At 43.9% G+C, this 14,811-nt stretch overlaps 1 protein-coding gene across 1 annotated transcript in view; it reads left to right on the top strand.

Annotated features, from left to right (window-relative positions):
* The window catches only part of ABCA13 (ATP binding cassette subfamily A member 13), a 326,881-nt gene that overhangs the window by 256,166 nt on the left and 55,904 nt on the right, over positions 1-14,811 (top strand). The window contains exons 57-58 of the mRNA XM_039235661.1: positions 1,732-1,924; positions 4,623-4,732. Of these exons, the coding sequence (XP_039091592.1) occupies positions 1,732-1,924; positions 4,623-4,732 (303 nt within the window). The remainder of the gene's footprint in view (positions 1-1,731; positions 1,925-4,622; positions 4,733-14,811) is intronic.

The following is a 14,811-nucleotide window of genomic DNA, read 5'->3' as shown; positions in this document are numbered from 1 at the left end:
CAGAGCCTGGTTGGGATTTTCTCTTTCTCTGCCCCCCTCCCCCACATTCTCTCTCTTTCTCTCTCAAAATAAATAAAAAACCATTATGCTTTGTTAATTAAAATATATTAAGTTCACACACAGAGTTGTGGATTTCAGCTCTACTATAGAATCTTTGTTCACAGTACGGAGTACAAGCATTTCAGAAGCATTCCTGTGCTGAAAGAAGGATCTTGGAGTAGTGATTTCCAAAATCCTCCATTGTTTTTGTTTTTGATTTGTTTCTCGTGCTTTTGCATGTTCTACAGATGGTGTCATGTAATACATACTTCCGAGTCGCTAGCTGTGTTCTCTCATCATCGAGGTTGTGTGTTGAATAAATTCTGTCTTTGTTTGATGGTGATGTCAGGCACAGAAAAAGTTATATGGAGGGGCCGTCTGAGTGGCTCAGTCAGTTATGTGTCCAGCTCTTGATTTCAGCTCAGGTCATGATCTCCTGGTTCATGGGATCGAGCCCCACCCCAGATGGGTCTCTGTGCTGACAGGTAGAGCCCGCTTGGGATTCTCTCTCCCCCTGTCTCTGTCCCTAGCCCACTCGTGCTCACTCTCCTCTCAAAATAAATAAATAAGCTTAAAAAATGATAATAATCAGGGAAAAGACCCAGGGGCACTGGGAGCTGGCAGTGGGTATTTTATGTTATGTGCCTTTTTATCTTAAAATAGTTTAGGACTCCCAAGAAATTGTAGAATTTGTACAGAGACCCTGTGCACCCTTCACCCAGTTTCTCCCAATGATGCTGTGATAATATGGTCGTCTTTTACATAACAATATTATTTTGGCAAAACCAGAAAATTGATTTTGGTATAGCCTTCACTCGGTGGTCTGTGTCCATTCAACGATTGAAAGGTTGGCATGTTACAGTTTCCAGGGGAAGCTGAAATTTACTTTAAAGTTAAAATGTGCCAGGTTGAAAATCCTAAGGAAGGTTGAAAAGCCAGCAGCTCGGATTTGAATAGATCAAGTTGAAAATGAACTTTGTGCTCCTCTGACAAATGCTTATTAAATATTATGTGACAATCCGCTTACGCAATGTAACGTGTACTATGTAACTATAACGTTTGGGCTCTTTTAGAAAAGTGGACTTTGTAAAAGTACTTTGATGACTCCTTGTAACAATTTCGTGATAAATTCTTTCTCCACCGGGCACAAAAGTCTGACATAACTTTATTATTCGTAAAATTGAAAAACAGCTCTAGTTGGGCATCCACCCACTTCGCTGTCTTTTAGGACGCGTGCGTTTCCTTCATGTTAGGAGATGAACATGGACTGTTGCTCATTGTTACTAATCCTGAGGGCGGAAGTGAGGTGTGTGGAGTAGAGCTGATTTGCCATCTCTAGGCCGCATCTTCCTTTTTTTAATTAAATTTTTAAAAATGTTTATCTATTTTTGAGAGAGAGAGAGCGTGAGCAGGGCAGGGGCAGAGAGACAGGGAGACACAGAATCAGAAGCAGGCTTCAGGCTCCACGCTGTCAGCACAGAGCCCGCCGCGGGACTTGAACCCATGAATTGAGAGATCATGACCCGAGCTGAAGTCGGACCTTCACCGACTGAGCACCCCCCCTCCCCTGACGCCCCTCCTGAGATGGCATCTTCTGTGTCGATAGGTGTCTGACCTTCCTCGCCCTCCCTCTCTGGACTCTTCGAGTTCCTATTCCCAGGTGTGAATGAACCCTTAACTTTATCTTCCCAGAGGACACTCTGCCATCCAAGGCACAGTCACGGCTTCCAAGGATACGGACGTGGAACAAGAGGAGATACGAGTGTTGAAAGGACGGACGAGTGAAGACCTTCTCGTGTTATGCAACCTTAGTAAAAGCTATGGGAGCTGCTTCAGGAAGACCGTCGCTGTTCAAGATCTCAGCGTGGGCATACGAAGAGGAGAGGTGGGCACCGGCTAATCGCACCCCTTTCCGTTACAAACCCGGGTAACTCTGGCCGGTTTCCGTAGTGCAGCGGTTATCACGTTCGCCTCACAAACCCGGGCAACTCTAACCTGTGGGCGCTGCTTCTCCTGTGCTCAGAGTAGCTGAGGTCAGAGCTAGAAGCCTCCACGTTTCTGGGATTTCCGCAAAACTCAGCAGACACAGAATCTGAGTGGACAATCTGTTGGCTCTCTCCCTGGGGGAGACCTTGCTGCTGATGGCATTTATTCTGTTTCATAATTTTAAAAATTTCACAAGGCTGAGTTTTAATCGTTATCTGGGCTGCGGGATGCCGTGTTACTGAGTGCACGTATTTTCCCAGTCCAACTCGTTAAGGGGACCTGTTCTAACTCTTACTGGGACTTCTGTACTTCTTAAACGGCCAGTTAAGCCCACCTCGCCAAATGCTCCTCGGGAAAGGGAACGAGCAGTCACACCGAAGCAGTAGCTCAGAATTTTTTTTCTTGTCATGGAGATGGCATTAATTCTACCAGAAATGTTTAATCAGAATGGCTAGAAGCCGTGCAGATTATTCCTGATCTGTGCTTAATTGCATAGAAAGAAATCAAGTCTGAAAATGATTACCTTTAATTAACAGTTAAAAACACAAGGTGCCTTGCACTCATATTCTTACGAGCTCCCGAGACATACGAAGTAGGTCACGCGGTCCCCTGAGCGGCGGCGAGGCTGCGCTGTGGGCAGAGAGCCCGTGTTTCAGAGAAGAGTGTTCTGAGGTAGAGAAGCCAGGGAACCTGTGTAAATCAATCCATCATGGCCTCACGTGCTGCCCTGTGGTTTGTGGCCGAAGAGGACAGGACACTAAGGAAGGAGCTTTCTCACAGTTGCTATTTGCCACTCAACTCAGAGACTCACTGTCTAACTTTTGGTGTCGTATTGAACTATATTTTTTTTTTATATATTTTTTATTTATTTCTAGGAGAGAGAGACCGCGTGAGCAGGGGAGGGTCAGAGAGAGAGGGAGTCGCAGACTCTGAAACAGGCTCCAGGCTCTGAGCTGGCAGTCAGCACAGAGCCCGACGCGGGGCTCGAACCCACGAACCGCGAGATCATGACCTAAGCGAAAGTCGGACGCTTAACTGACTAAGCCACACAGGCGCCCCCATATCGAACTTTATTTTTAAATGTTGCTTCAAAAATCAACTTTTGCTGCTCCCTGTCCATGGTAGTTTTAAGCCGGAGGGTGTGAGAACTTGGAACGCTTTGTAAGGAAGATGGTCCACGGATCGGACATGATCCCAGATGCTACTCACATTGGAGTTCTATTTTTGCTGACCTTCTTTTTTTTTTTTTTAATGTTTATTTATTTTTGAGAGAGAAAAATGGAGCACAAGTGGGGCAGGGGCAGAGAGGGAGAGGGAGAGAGGGAGGCATAGAATCCAAAGCAGGTTCCAGACTCTGAGCTGTCAGCACAGAGCCCAACACGGGGCTCGAACTCACGAACTGTGAGATCAAGACCTGAGCCGAAGTTGGGCACTTAACCGAATGAGCCCCCCAGGAACCCCTGTTTGCTGGACTTTTTATGAATGTAGTGGTTTAAATACTAAGATGTAAAGTGCTTTGCAAGAGCCGGTGGGAGAGGTGGAGGTGACTAAGATATGTCCCTGTCCCCTAGGAATTAATAACCAGGAACACAGAGTGTTATGGACCGGCCTCCATGCTGCCCCAAGGCAGGATGAGGTTTAAAGCACCCGAGTGGTACTGCCTAAGAGCTGCAGGTCCAGAAATGGCAGCTGGACCCCTATGTCAGATGAGGAGGGGGAGATCCAGTGAGATGGGAAAAGCATGGATATTGACGTGGGGGACAATTCAGAAGAGCAGCTGTGACCCAGAAGTACAGAGAAGGGTCCTGTGCTTCATCAGGTAGGGACAGCACCAGGAAGCCCAGAATGGGCACTTCCCCAAGATTCAAGGAGCCAGGAGGTCTGCCTGGGTCAGTGACAGAGCCAGCTTCTGCCGTCAGCCACAGACAGCCCTTGGGAGGGGACTTCAAGGCCACATAGCCTGTCTCTACCATAGAGTCTGCAGCTGAGAGTGTGCTGAGATGCAAGGTGAAGTCTAGGTCTGGAAAAGACAGCAAGAAGGCCATTTTTCACAGGGAGTATGAGACAACATTGAGCCAAAAAACCACGAAAAACATTGACTTGGTTTAGAACTAACGTTTATCTTAACTAATGTCAGGATCAGCCTAGAGTCTGAGTGGGGGGCGGGGAGAAGAGGCAGGGGGTTGGGGAGAGTATTCTTAGAACATAGAACATACTTTGTGCGGCAGAGTCAAGGGCATAATGATTACAATGACGTGGCTTCCAAAAACTGTGATCATCCAGAGGGACACAGTTAGGACCTTGAGGAGACGGGAGGTCTCCGCACAGTCCCGGGTAGCTGGCCTTCACTTCCGTCCTCTGGAGTGTTCCTTACATGAACTTATGGGTCCCTGATGGTCGTTGAAATGGTTCCTGTGCTCAGACACCAGGAGAACTTTCCAGACTGCATAGCAGTCTGCAGAGTGCTTGATAACAACCACGTGATGTCCAAGGTCTGCGGGTGTGGGGGCGCGGAAATGCCAGCTCCGAGCCGGCTGAGAGTCAAGACCGTCTGCCTTAATTTAGATGTTTTTCCCTTCCTTCTTCCCTCCCGACAGTGCTTTGGGCTCCTGGGAGCAAATGGTGCTGGGAAGAGCACCACATTCAAGATGCTGAACGGGGACATCCCTCCAACCTCAGGACACGCGGCCGCAAGGACTCCCACAGGGTAAGTGCAGGCGCGGCCGTTCTTACTGGGTGTGCACAGAACGAGGGGCCCTAGAACCGGGCTTCCTGGTGCCCCCCCCCCCCAGAAAGGGAAGATCCCCCAGGGCTGAGGGGAAAGCTCGATGTGTCTGGCCAGAGGGTCAAGGGCGTGTTGGCCAAAAGCAGCCAGGGCTGACCTTTCCCATGGTGCCTGAAGGGGTGCAGGTGTCCGGCCGCCCGTTGCCGAGGGAGAATGACACTGTTGGGGGGGCTGGTGCTTCTCACTTCACCAGCAGATCTATCTTCAGACGCCCGCTTCCGTGCGAAGGTAGCCAGAGGGGACTGTGTGGTTTCCCTCTCTGGCCCCCCCAAACCCCCCCTCTTTCCAGTAGATGACTTGATGGCTTTAGCGGGGGAGAGTATACATGTTAATCCAGACAGTGGCATCTGGGGGAGCAAGGAAGACCTCTGTCCTCTGTGCCCCTTGCTGCCAACACCACGGAAGATGCTGGGCGTGCTCCCTGCCAGAGCTGCCTGAGGCCGGCTGGTCCCATCAGGGCTCTGTAGGCGACCCCGCACACAGAGCTTCATCCCCACGTGCTGCTCCTCACAAGGTCTTCCAGGGTGTGCCTCACCCCGTCTTCTGATTCCTCCCAGGCTGCAGTCCCCACTTGGGAACATCTGTCTGGACGTGTGGGCGCCATCAGACATGTGGTCCTCCAGAAGGCTCTCTGTCTTCTCTGTCCCTGCTCTGATCAGGACTGGTCCTGGGAGTGTTCTCTACTGAAAAGACGAGATGCCTTGTTAACCTCTCTGGAGGCTGGATTTGCTACCTGGTTCTTTCTCTGCTGAGTGTGACCCAGGAGCAGCCCTGCCCCCCGTCCTCATCTCCCGCCTGCACTCGTACAGCTGTCTCTATGGCAGCAAATTCATTGCAACTTGATAGTGTCCATAATAGATTTCAGACATCTGTAGCCCAACTCTTGTAAGGAAAACCTCGCGCCTTGCTGTGCATCCTCAGAAGGCCCTTATATAAATAGTTGATGTCAGTCTGTTCCCTCAGGGGTGACATTCACACCTGAGCACATTTGGAAACACTGTGCTTGAGGTTTTTAAAATTTTATTATTATTATTATTTAATGTTTATTTATTTTTGAGAGAGAGACAGAGTGCGAGCAGGGGGAGGGGGCAGCGAGAGGGGGAAACACAGAATCCGAAGCAGCTCCAGGCTCTGAGCTGTCAGACCTGGGGGCTCGAACCCACAAACCACGAGATCACCATCTGAGCCCAAGTCGGATGGTTAGCCAACTGAGCCCCCCAGGCGCCCCTTGAGGTTTTTATGTATAGGTTGAAATAGACTATTGAGTACAATTGTTTGAAAATATTAAATCACCTATTTGTTAGCTAATTGTCGTTCTGTGATGTGCCAGGCACCAGGAAAGCAAAAAAATCTCCTTGTATTCCTAAAATGCAGTGCTAATATCTCCCGCTGGTGTGATTTAAACATACATTCATACCTGGGGGTGTATATTTCATTTTATCTGTTACCTGTGTGTGAAGTGTGGGTGGTTGAATAGGGTGTTTGTGTGAAGTGATGCATATTTTATTTATTTTACCTTTTTATTTTTTTAAGTTTATTTGTTTGTTTTGAGAGAGAAAAAGAGAGAAGGATGGAGGGAGCACATGAGCGAGGGAGGGGCAGAGAGAGAGGGAGAGACAGACCCAAGTAGGCTCTCAGCACGGTGCCTGATGCGGGGCTTGAACCCACGAACTGCGAGATCATGCCCTGAGCTGAAATCAAGAGTCTGATGCTTAACCCATCCAGCCAAGGGATGCATATTTTAAAATCAGAGAGGAATATAAAAGATCATTAGGTACACTTCATTTACATTATTCCAGGACCATCTCATAATCCCACTCAATAATAGTTATTTTATTTTTAGCAAATCTGCTGGGCATAAAATCTCATTGTTAAGTTAATTTGCACTTCTTTCATTATTCATAAGCTTGAATGCTTTCTGCACATTTATTTGTAAGGTGGGTTTCCTTTCTGCCAATCGCATGTCACAGCCTTTGTCCTTTTCTCTATAAGGTTGTCTGTCTTTTTGTTACTTGTTCGTGTGAGTGTTTTCCATACATTCAACTGGAAACTAATCTTTTGCATGTCTAATGTGTTTGAAGAATTATCTTTCAGTGGCACCTTGTATTTTAACACTGTTTTAAAAGTTTCTGTGAGTAGAAATTTGCAGTTCTGATGAAGCCAATTTATCATTTTTTCCCCTTTCTTATTTCTTGTTCTTTGAACGTTAAGAGATTCTCCTCATTCCAAGGTCATAAAGCTTAACATTCATGTCTTTAATTTATATGGAGTCTATATTTAGATACTGTATGGTAGAAATATACAATAAAACCTTGGCTTGGGAGCCTAATTTGTTCCCAGGACACATTTGTCATCCGAAGCATTCATATCTCAGAGCGAATTTTAAGAACCATTGGCTCCGTTGTGGTCATGTGACATTCGATGTCACGTACAACTAGTATTGCAAGACATGGCTCGTTTATCAAGTTAAAATTTATTAGAAATGTTTGCTCCTTTTGCAGAACACCCGCAGAACAAGTTCCTCATAATCCAGTTTTACTGTAATTTGATTTTTTTTCTATCCTGAATTCCAATTGGCTTAATGCCACTTTCTCAACAAGGTGTCTTTTTGTCCATCAGTTAGAAGCACTTTTGATTTATACCAAGTCCTCAGATTCGCTGGAGCTCCTCCTTAATATCTCTTGCTTCGCAGTGCATCCCCTTCTGCTGCTCTACCTGACTCTCTTCCGAGTTCGTGACTTTCAGAATTGTTGGAACTCTTTCAGGACCTTTATTCCATATTATTTTTCAAGATCATTTTACCCTCCTCTATAAAAATGTCCCAGTATTGGCATTTTGATTGAGACTGCATCATGTTTGTACTTTAATTTGAGGAAATTGAAATCTTGCTGAAATTTTGTCTGCCTTTTCCATGATGATGGTATATGCAGGCATTATTCAAGTCATTTAGAAATGTTTAATTGTATTTTGCAATTTTCTTTATAGAGTCCTTGCGTATCTGTTTTAGATTTATTCCCCAGATAAATGTGTCTCCATCAGGAAGTATTGAAACTCTTTAATTGCTTTTTAAAAAATATTTCTTCCTATTGGGTTTTTCTCACAGCTTCGGGCTTTGCTAGCTGACCTCACAAGTTGAGTTTATGAGTTTGCTTTCGCTCTCTCTCTTCGTGTGTGTCTGCCTGTGTCTGTCCGTTCCGTGCTTCCTTCCACTCCCGATTCCCTGGGGCCGCAATGCAGAGCCAGGTCCTGTGATGACAGCTTTGGGGTCCTAGCCTGCAGCGATGGGGGAATATCCATTTCCAGTCGCCGCATAGCTTAGTCTGAGCAGCCTGGAGGATGAGGAACCTCTAAGCTCTAGGCTGCTTCTCTCCACCTCCTTCAGGAGGGGCGGGGCTGTGCTGTAGACCCAGGTATCAACCCATACTTGGTTCTGGCCTCTCGTCATCATGCAGGAGCCCTTCTGGTCCCCATTACCTTGCAGGGGTCAGATGCCCAGCCGCTTTCTGCAACTCTGTTCTTGAACCCACCAGGCAATGGCTTGAGACCGGCTCCAGCATTCTCTTATCTCTAATGAGCAGAGACATTTGCTTGTGTTTTTCTTTTTGAGACACTAATTACATAGCAATGAACGAAGTGAGTAAAATCTAGTCATCGTTTTTTGGGTGGAGAGGAAGGAGTGTGAAGCATTGTGTTCACAGTTTCCAGTGGGATTTTTATTGCTTTTTATGTTGCGGTTATGGATTAATTTGGGAAGAACTGAACTTTTTATACTGTGTCTTCTCTTCTGCAAACCTTGAACTGTCCAAAAACTGTCAAAATGATAAGCAGAGGCAGTGCCTGTACTGCTCACTGAAGTGGTAGCATTTCTGTGTTACCACCTATGATGCTTTGAAAATTATGAACATATTATTTGTTACTTTGTGAGTATTATTTTGCGATTTTATTTAAAGTTCTTTAAGGAAACCCTTAAACGTATCATTTTGCATTCATACAGATGAATGTTTTATAGTTCTTATTCTTTTGACATATTTATGTCATAAATAGCAGATTCTTGATTATTAGCCTGGCCTTCCCTTTCTATAGTATATTTAATTTTGTTGTGGATGTAAATCTCTTATTTGCTAAATTTTATACAGATTTTAAAATGTATGATTTATAAGAAAAACTGGTTTGCTATTGAACACCTTCATTTTCTATCCTTCCTGTTAAATTATTCCTATTCTTAAGTTTTGTCACAATTTTGACAATTTATAGTTTCTTCAAGCCCTATTTACTTAATTTAAAATTTTGACTGCTAACTTCTCATTTTAAGTTCTTAATTTGAATGAGTTTTAAAGTCTTCTTTCTCTAAATAAGTTATCAAATCATCAAGTCTATAGTCTACCTCAATCCTAAAACTGTAATAATGGCATTATTGCTGTCACTGCCCTTTAAATGACATATAGAATTTTGAGTTAGGTTTTCAAAAAGTTTCATACATTTGTTATTTCCCTGATGATGAGTGACATTATCTTTTAATGTGTCTGTTGGGCATCTGGATGTCTTCTTTGGAGAAATGTCTATTCATGTCTTTTGCCCATTTCTTAACTGGATTATTTATTTTTGGGTGTTGAGTTTGATAAGTTCTTTATAGATTTTGGATACTAGCCCTTTATCAGACATGTCATTTGCAAATATCTTCTCCTTTTCTATCGGTTGCCTTTTAGTTTTGTTGATTGTTTTCTTTGCTGTGCAGAAGCTTTTTATCTTTTTTTTTTTGACGGAGAGTGTGTATGCGTGTGAGCTTGCACAAGTGGGAGAGGGACAGGGGGGAGAGATTGAGAGAGAGAGAGAGAGAGAGAGAGAGACAGAATCTTAGGCAGGCTCCATGCCCAGTGCAGAGCCTGATGCAGGGCTCAGTCCCACAACCCTGGGATCATGACCTGATCTGAAATCAAGTCAAACCCTTAACCAACTGAGCCACCCACGTGCCCTTAAAAGCTTTTTCTCTTCATGAGGTCCCAGTAGTTCATGTTTGTGTTTCTTTCTCTTGCCTCAGCGACATGTCTAGAAAGAAGTTGCTTTGGCCCAGGTCAAAGAGGTTACTGCCTGTGTTCTCCTCTAGGATTTTGATGGTTTCTGTCTCACAGTTAGTCTTTTGTCTCTTTTGAATTTATTTTTGTGTAGGGTATATGATGGGTATTTAGGAGGGCATTTGTCATCATGAGCACTGGGTGCGATGAATCATTAAATTCTACTTCTGAAACCAATATTACGCTATATGTTAACTAACTAGAATTTAAGTAAATATTTGAAAAGATAAAAAAAGTTTCATAGAAGAATATTTCTGATACTCAAAACCTTGTGTTTCTTGTTTAATATGGTTTTTTTTTAAGTTTATTTATTGATTCTGAGATGGAGAGAGACAGTGTGAACAGGGGAAGGGCATAGAGAGAATTCAAAGTGGGCTCCACACTGTCGGCACAGAGCCTGACTCAGGGCTCGATCTCATGAACCATGAGATCACGACGTGAGCTGAAATCAAGAGTTGGATGCTTAACCCACTAAGACACCCATGCACACCTCTTCATTTAATATTTTTAAAAATTTCCCTCTAAGAAACTTATTGAAGTATAAGTTACAAATAGAAAAGAAGATCTCAATGAATTTTTACAAAGTGAATACACTTTTATAATCTGTACCTAGCCCAAGAAAGAGAACATGACCAGGGCCCCTCAATTCCCTTTAGGTCCCTTCTCCTGTTCAAGAGTAGCTCCTAGCCTGATTTTTTTTTTCTTTTTCTTTTTTTTTTTTTTAATTAGAGAGAGAGAGACAGTGCGGAGAGTGGCGGGGAGAGGGACAGAGGGAGAGGGAAAGTGAATTTTAAGCAGGCTCCATGCTCAGTGTGGAGTCCAGTGCTGGGCTCAATCCCACAACCTAGGGATCAGGACCTTCGCCAAAATCAAGGGACATTGAACCGTCTGAGCCACCCAGGCACCCCTGATTTTTTAAAATGTAACTTAGTGTATTATTATCAAATCAACACTTTCAGAAACAAGACTCAGGCCAATTAATAGAATATTGACTGCTAACCCAGAAACTACTCTCTGTGCCTGGCCTGATTACTACCCTTCTTTCTAGAAGATTCTATATGGCTTTATCACCCAAAATTGTCCCTAGACACCACAGTTGAATGTTGCTCATTTGTAAATACTTGATAGGACTCCTAGATCTCTTGGTTTACAGGTCTCTCTCCATCTTTTTCTTTTCTTTACAATCTACTTGTTGGCCTTGTGCCAGTGGACTTGGAGAGAGAGCGGGCTATAGACTTTGCTGATTGCATACAGACGGTCAAATTTCTCATGCTTCTCTGTCCTGTTTCTTGCAAGGCGCAGCTGGTCCAGAGGCTGAATCAGGCTCAGGTTCAAATTTAAAAATTTTGACTTCTTTATTATGTAGTTGCTGTACATGACTATGAGTCCGTAGGAGGTGGTATTACTTCCTTTCATCATGGGCACATCATGTCCAGTCCTCACTCTGTATTTATTTACTTATTACTGAAGTATAATTGACAAACAGTGTTATGTTAGTTTCAGATGTATAGCATGTCAGTATCAGGAGTTTGGATGCCTCAGGCCTAGGTTGGTGGCATCTATCCTTTGGGGACTCCGACATAGTGATATTCCAAATCTTACCTTTCTTTTCACTTACTCGCTGGGACAGTTTTGTAGAGTGGTCTTCACCACATTTTATGTGATTACCCACAAGCATCGTTCATATAAAAAATGGCAGAAGAATGCTTGTGTTTTTTCCCCTTTTCATTTACCCACTTTTCCAGATAATCTCTTGTTTTCCAGTCATCCTCAGAGGTGGAAAAATCAGAATTTGTTTGTTGTTGGTAATATCATTCTGGTGTCAGTCTGACAGATGTAGGATTCTTCACAGAGTTTTCTCTGTGCCTAGTTTTCCCTTTCCCTTCTTACGATCTCTGGTTTCCTCCTTCTCCCGTTTCCCGCTGGTCTGTTTTCCTCACCTGTGTGCTGGGAATAACTCACAGGCTTGAATAAAGATTCACTGAGATCTCCCATAAAAACCACCTTGTCCAATAACAGGCAGGGACTTCTCATTAAGAAATAATTTGCTTTTCCAAGGTGCCTGAGTGTTTCAGTTGGTTAAGTTTCCAACTCTTTATTTCGGCTCAGGTCATGATCCTAGGATGTCAGATTGAGCCCCATGTTGGGCTCCATGCTGAGCATAGAGTCTGCTTAAGACTCTCTCTCTCTCTCTCTCTCTCTCTCTCTCCCTCCTCCACCAAAAAGAAATATTTGCTTTCCTAACTTACATGAAGAAAGCCAGACACTTGAAAACATGTCTCCCTCCACCTGCTGCGTGCTTACCCATCATGCTGTTGGCACTGCGTCTTGAGTGTTATAACTGCCACATCTGTGGGCAGAGAATACAATTATATATTGGTCCATGTCAAATGATAAAATGCCAGTGTTTGGAACTGTTATGGTCAACAGCAGGACACAGAACTGAAGAGTTGAGCAAATGTTTGAGGGATGTATGAGTCCTGGTTAAGACTCTGAAAAGGACCGATGTGTATAAAGGTAACTCTCAAGTTACTATGCTGTTGATTTTTCTCTGCAATTGTAGAAAAAAGGTGTGCTTTTGTTGCTTAGGTGGTGTGTGTGTGTGTGTGTGTGTGTTTGTTCCTAACTTCTCTATTTACCAGTGCATATGGGCAAAAGAATCAGAATTTCAAAAGGAAACAAAAAATATATGGTCTATTTTCCTCATCCCTGGAAGCCTGATTATCTACTTCATAATCCCATCCCATCAGTTGTAAACTAATTGGAAAATGAAATTCAAAAAGCTGTTCTTGAAAGAAAGAATACATTTACATCCCCTTAATGGTCTGCAAGTCCCTTATTATGCTACATATCTGTGTAATTAGTTTAATTATAACTAAATCACACTTGCATTAATTATATTTTTAACCTTGATTATTTGTAATGTTAATTGTACATTGGTATTCAAGGAATTACATGGGTAATTAGAACACAATGGAATTTTTAACGGCTTAGAGAGCCGATCTACCTCTTCCTGCCCATGAAGCTGTAAGTCACTGCTACCTAATTGGAACACACTGGTTCAGTCATGCATTACTTTAAGGTCCCTTTTGTCTTGCTGTTAAGGTGCTATTATCCGGAACAGTGTCCTTTTCTTCTCTTGTTTGATTTATGACTGTTTATCGAAGGCGTGTCCTCAAACTTGACAATATGCCTGCGGAACCGACCTGGTGGTTTGGTTTAAAGTATCAGGAGCTCCTAGTGCAATGCCAGCGGCCACGGGGTTGGAAGACTGCAGGGCAACAGCCACGTCTTCTCGTTTGGCCAGCGCAGCGCGTATGTTTGGGAATTGGGCCACACTCGTCGGAGCACAGACTTCCCAGGCTGCCGCAGTCCCCGCGCCTCCATGCTGCCTCACTCCCGGCGGCGTCTGATGTGCAGCTTGACCGCTTGCAGCCTCTAGACAAAAGCCATGCTACAAACAGTAGTTCTCACGTGTTGTGACTCCAGGATCCCCCAGGCCTTCCGCTACGTCAGGGGCTGGGCGTGTCTGCTCTCTTCTGATAGTTATAACAAGCTTGGGAAGAGGGCCTCATCCTGATGAAGCTGGTAAGGAATCCGAAGGGCAGAGATTTAGGCGATGTGCCAGGCATCAGACTTCTGGCAAGTGGATTTGAATCCAAGTCTGCAACATGGACGTGACCAAACCACTTATTGTTGGGATTCAGGCCGATGACTGTGTAACCGCAGTAGCAGGTGGACGAAGGCGATGGCTCAGGGCCGGCCGGTGCTGGCCAGGGCCTGCCTGGAAGCACGTGTGACCTCGGACGCTGCCGGGGGTTGGGGGTAAGTTTTGCAGTCTCAGAATGAGGTCCTGTCACCCCTCGGTCCCGGCTGCAAGGGACAGTCTCTGCGAGGTCCTGGTGTGGTTTGGTGAGCCCTGGGTCTGCCAGCCCCACGTCGTCTGGGTGTCGGGGGAGTTTATGAATGTGACGTTGCTCACGGCACTGTGGAGGCTGGTCTTCTGCGGGTCCCACTGACCTGTGATTGGTTCGCTGATAAATATTAACACAGCAGAGAAGCAACCAAACCAGCCGCAAGCCCTCTTTGTGTATTTCCTTTCAGTTCACTCTCTTAGCTGCTCTTGACCTTGATCCTTCCGGAAATTGGGAAGGCTTTCGCTCTGATCCCAATAATAACAAACACTTATATATATATTATAATATGTATATATAATATTTCTTTCAAAAAGAGCTTGTATATAGCAAAACTAGCTTTCTCAGACATAGATACACTCACATTATAGTACTTATCTGAATATTTATGTATTGGCCAAAGATGTGTGTGTGTGTGCATAATATCATATAATTAATATAACCTAATATGACATAACATAATATAATATAATAAATAATTATATGCAATAATAATATGTAATATATAATATATATCTTTATACAATATTTTTTGGTAAAACACAGACACTTTTATTTATACTTTCGAGAGCCAACAGGCTGCCCACACAAAATGGTCAGGAAACTTGGTGTGTAGCCCCTTGATTCATCTATGTGGATAGTTCTTCTGGCAACGGTAGTTAATTTCTAACTTCCATTCAGAAGCTTCACAACCTCACATATTTCAAGATACTTATAACTTGGTAATAACGTTACCAGATTTCCCTAAGGCCATCCGTTAATGTTTTTCATGGAAAACTAGAAATAATGCAAAGAAGTATAAACATTCATTATTCTATGAGGAAATTATTTTTGAATACTAAATTCATATAAAATTTGGAATACATAAAATTCACAATCTCATGCTTTGCCTTTCCCCCCAGTTACTAGAGAGAGGTTGAAGAACGAAACCATGATCTATTGAGATGAGCATAAAATAGGATAAAAGGGAGCTGCAAGAGATATTCTTTTAAAAAGACGAGTTGACAGATACCAG

Source organism: Hyaena hyaena, unplaced genomic scaffold (genome assembly GCF_003009895.1).
Source record: "Hyaena hyaena isolate Hyena2069 unplaced genomic scaffold, ASM300989v1 scaffold_101, whole genome shotgun sequence".
NCBI classification, from domain to species: Eukaryota; Metazoa; Chordata; class Mammalia; order Carnivora; family Hyaenidae; genus Hyaena; species Hyaena hyaena.
The sequence above is the reverse complement of the archived record's forward strand: the minus strand, read 5'-3'. Positions and strand labels throughout refer to the sequence as shown.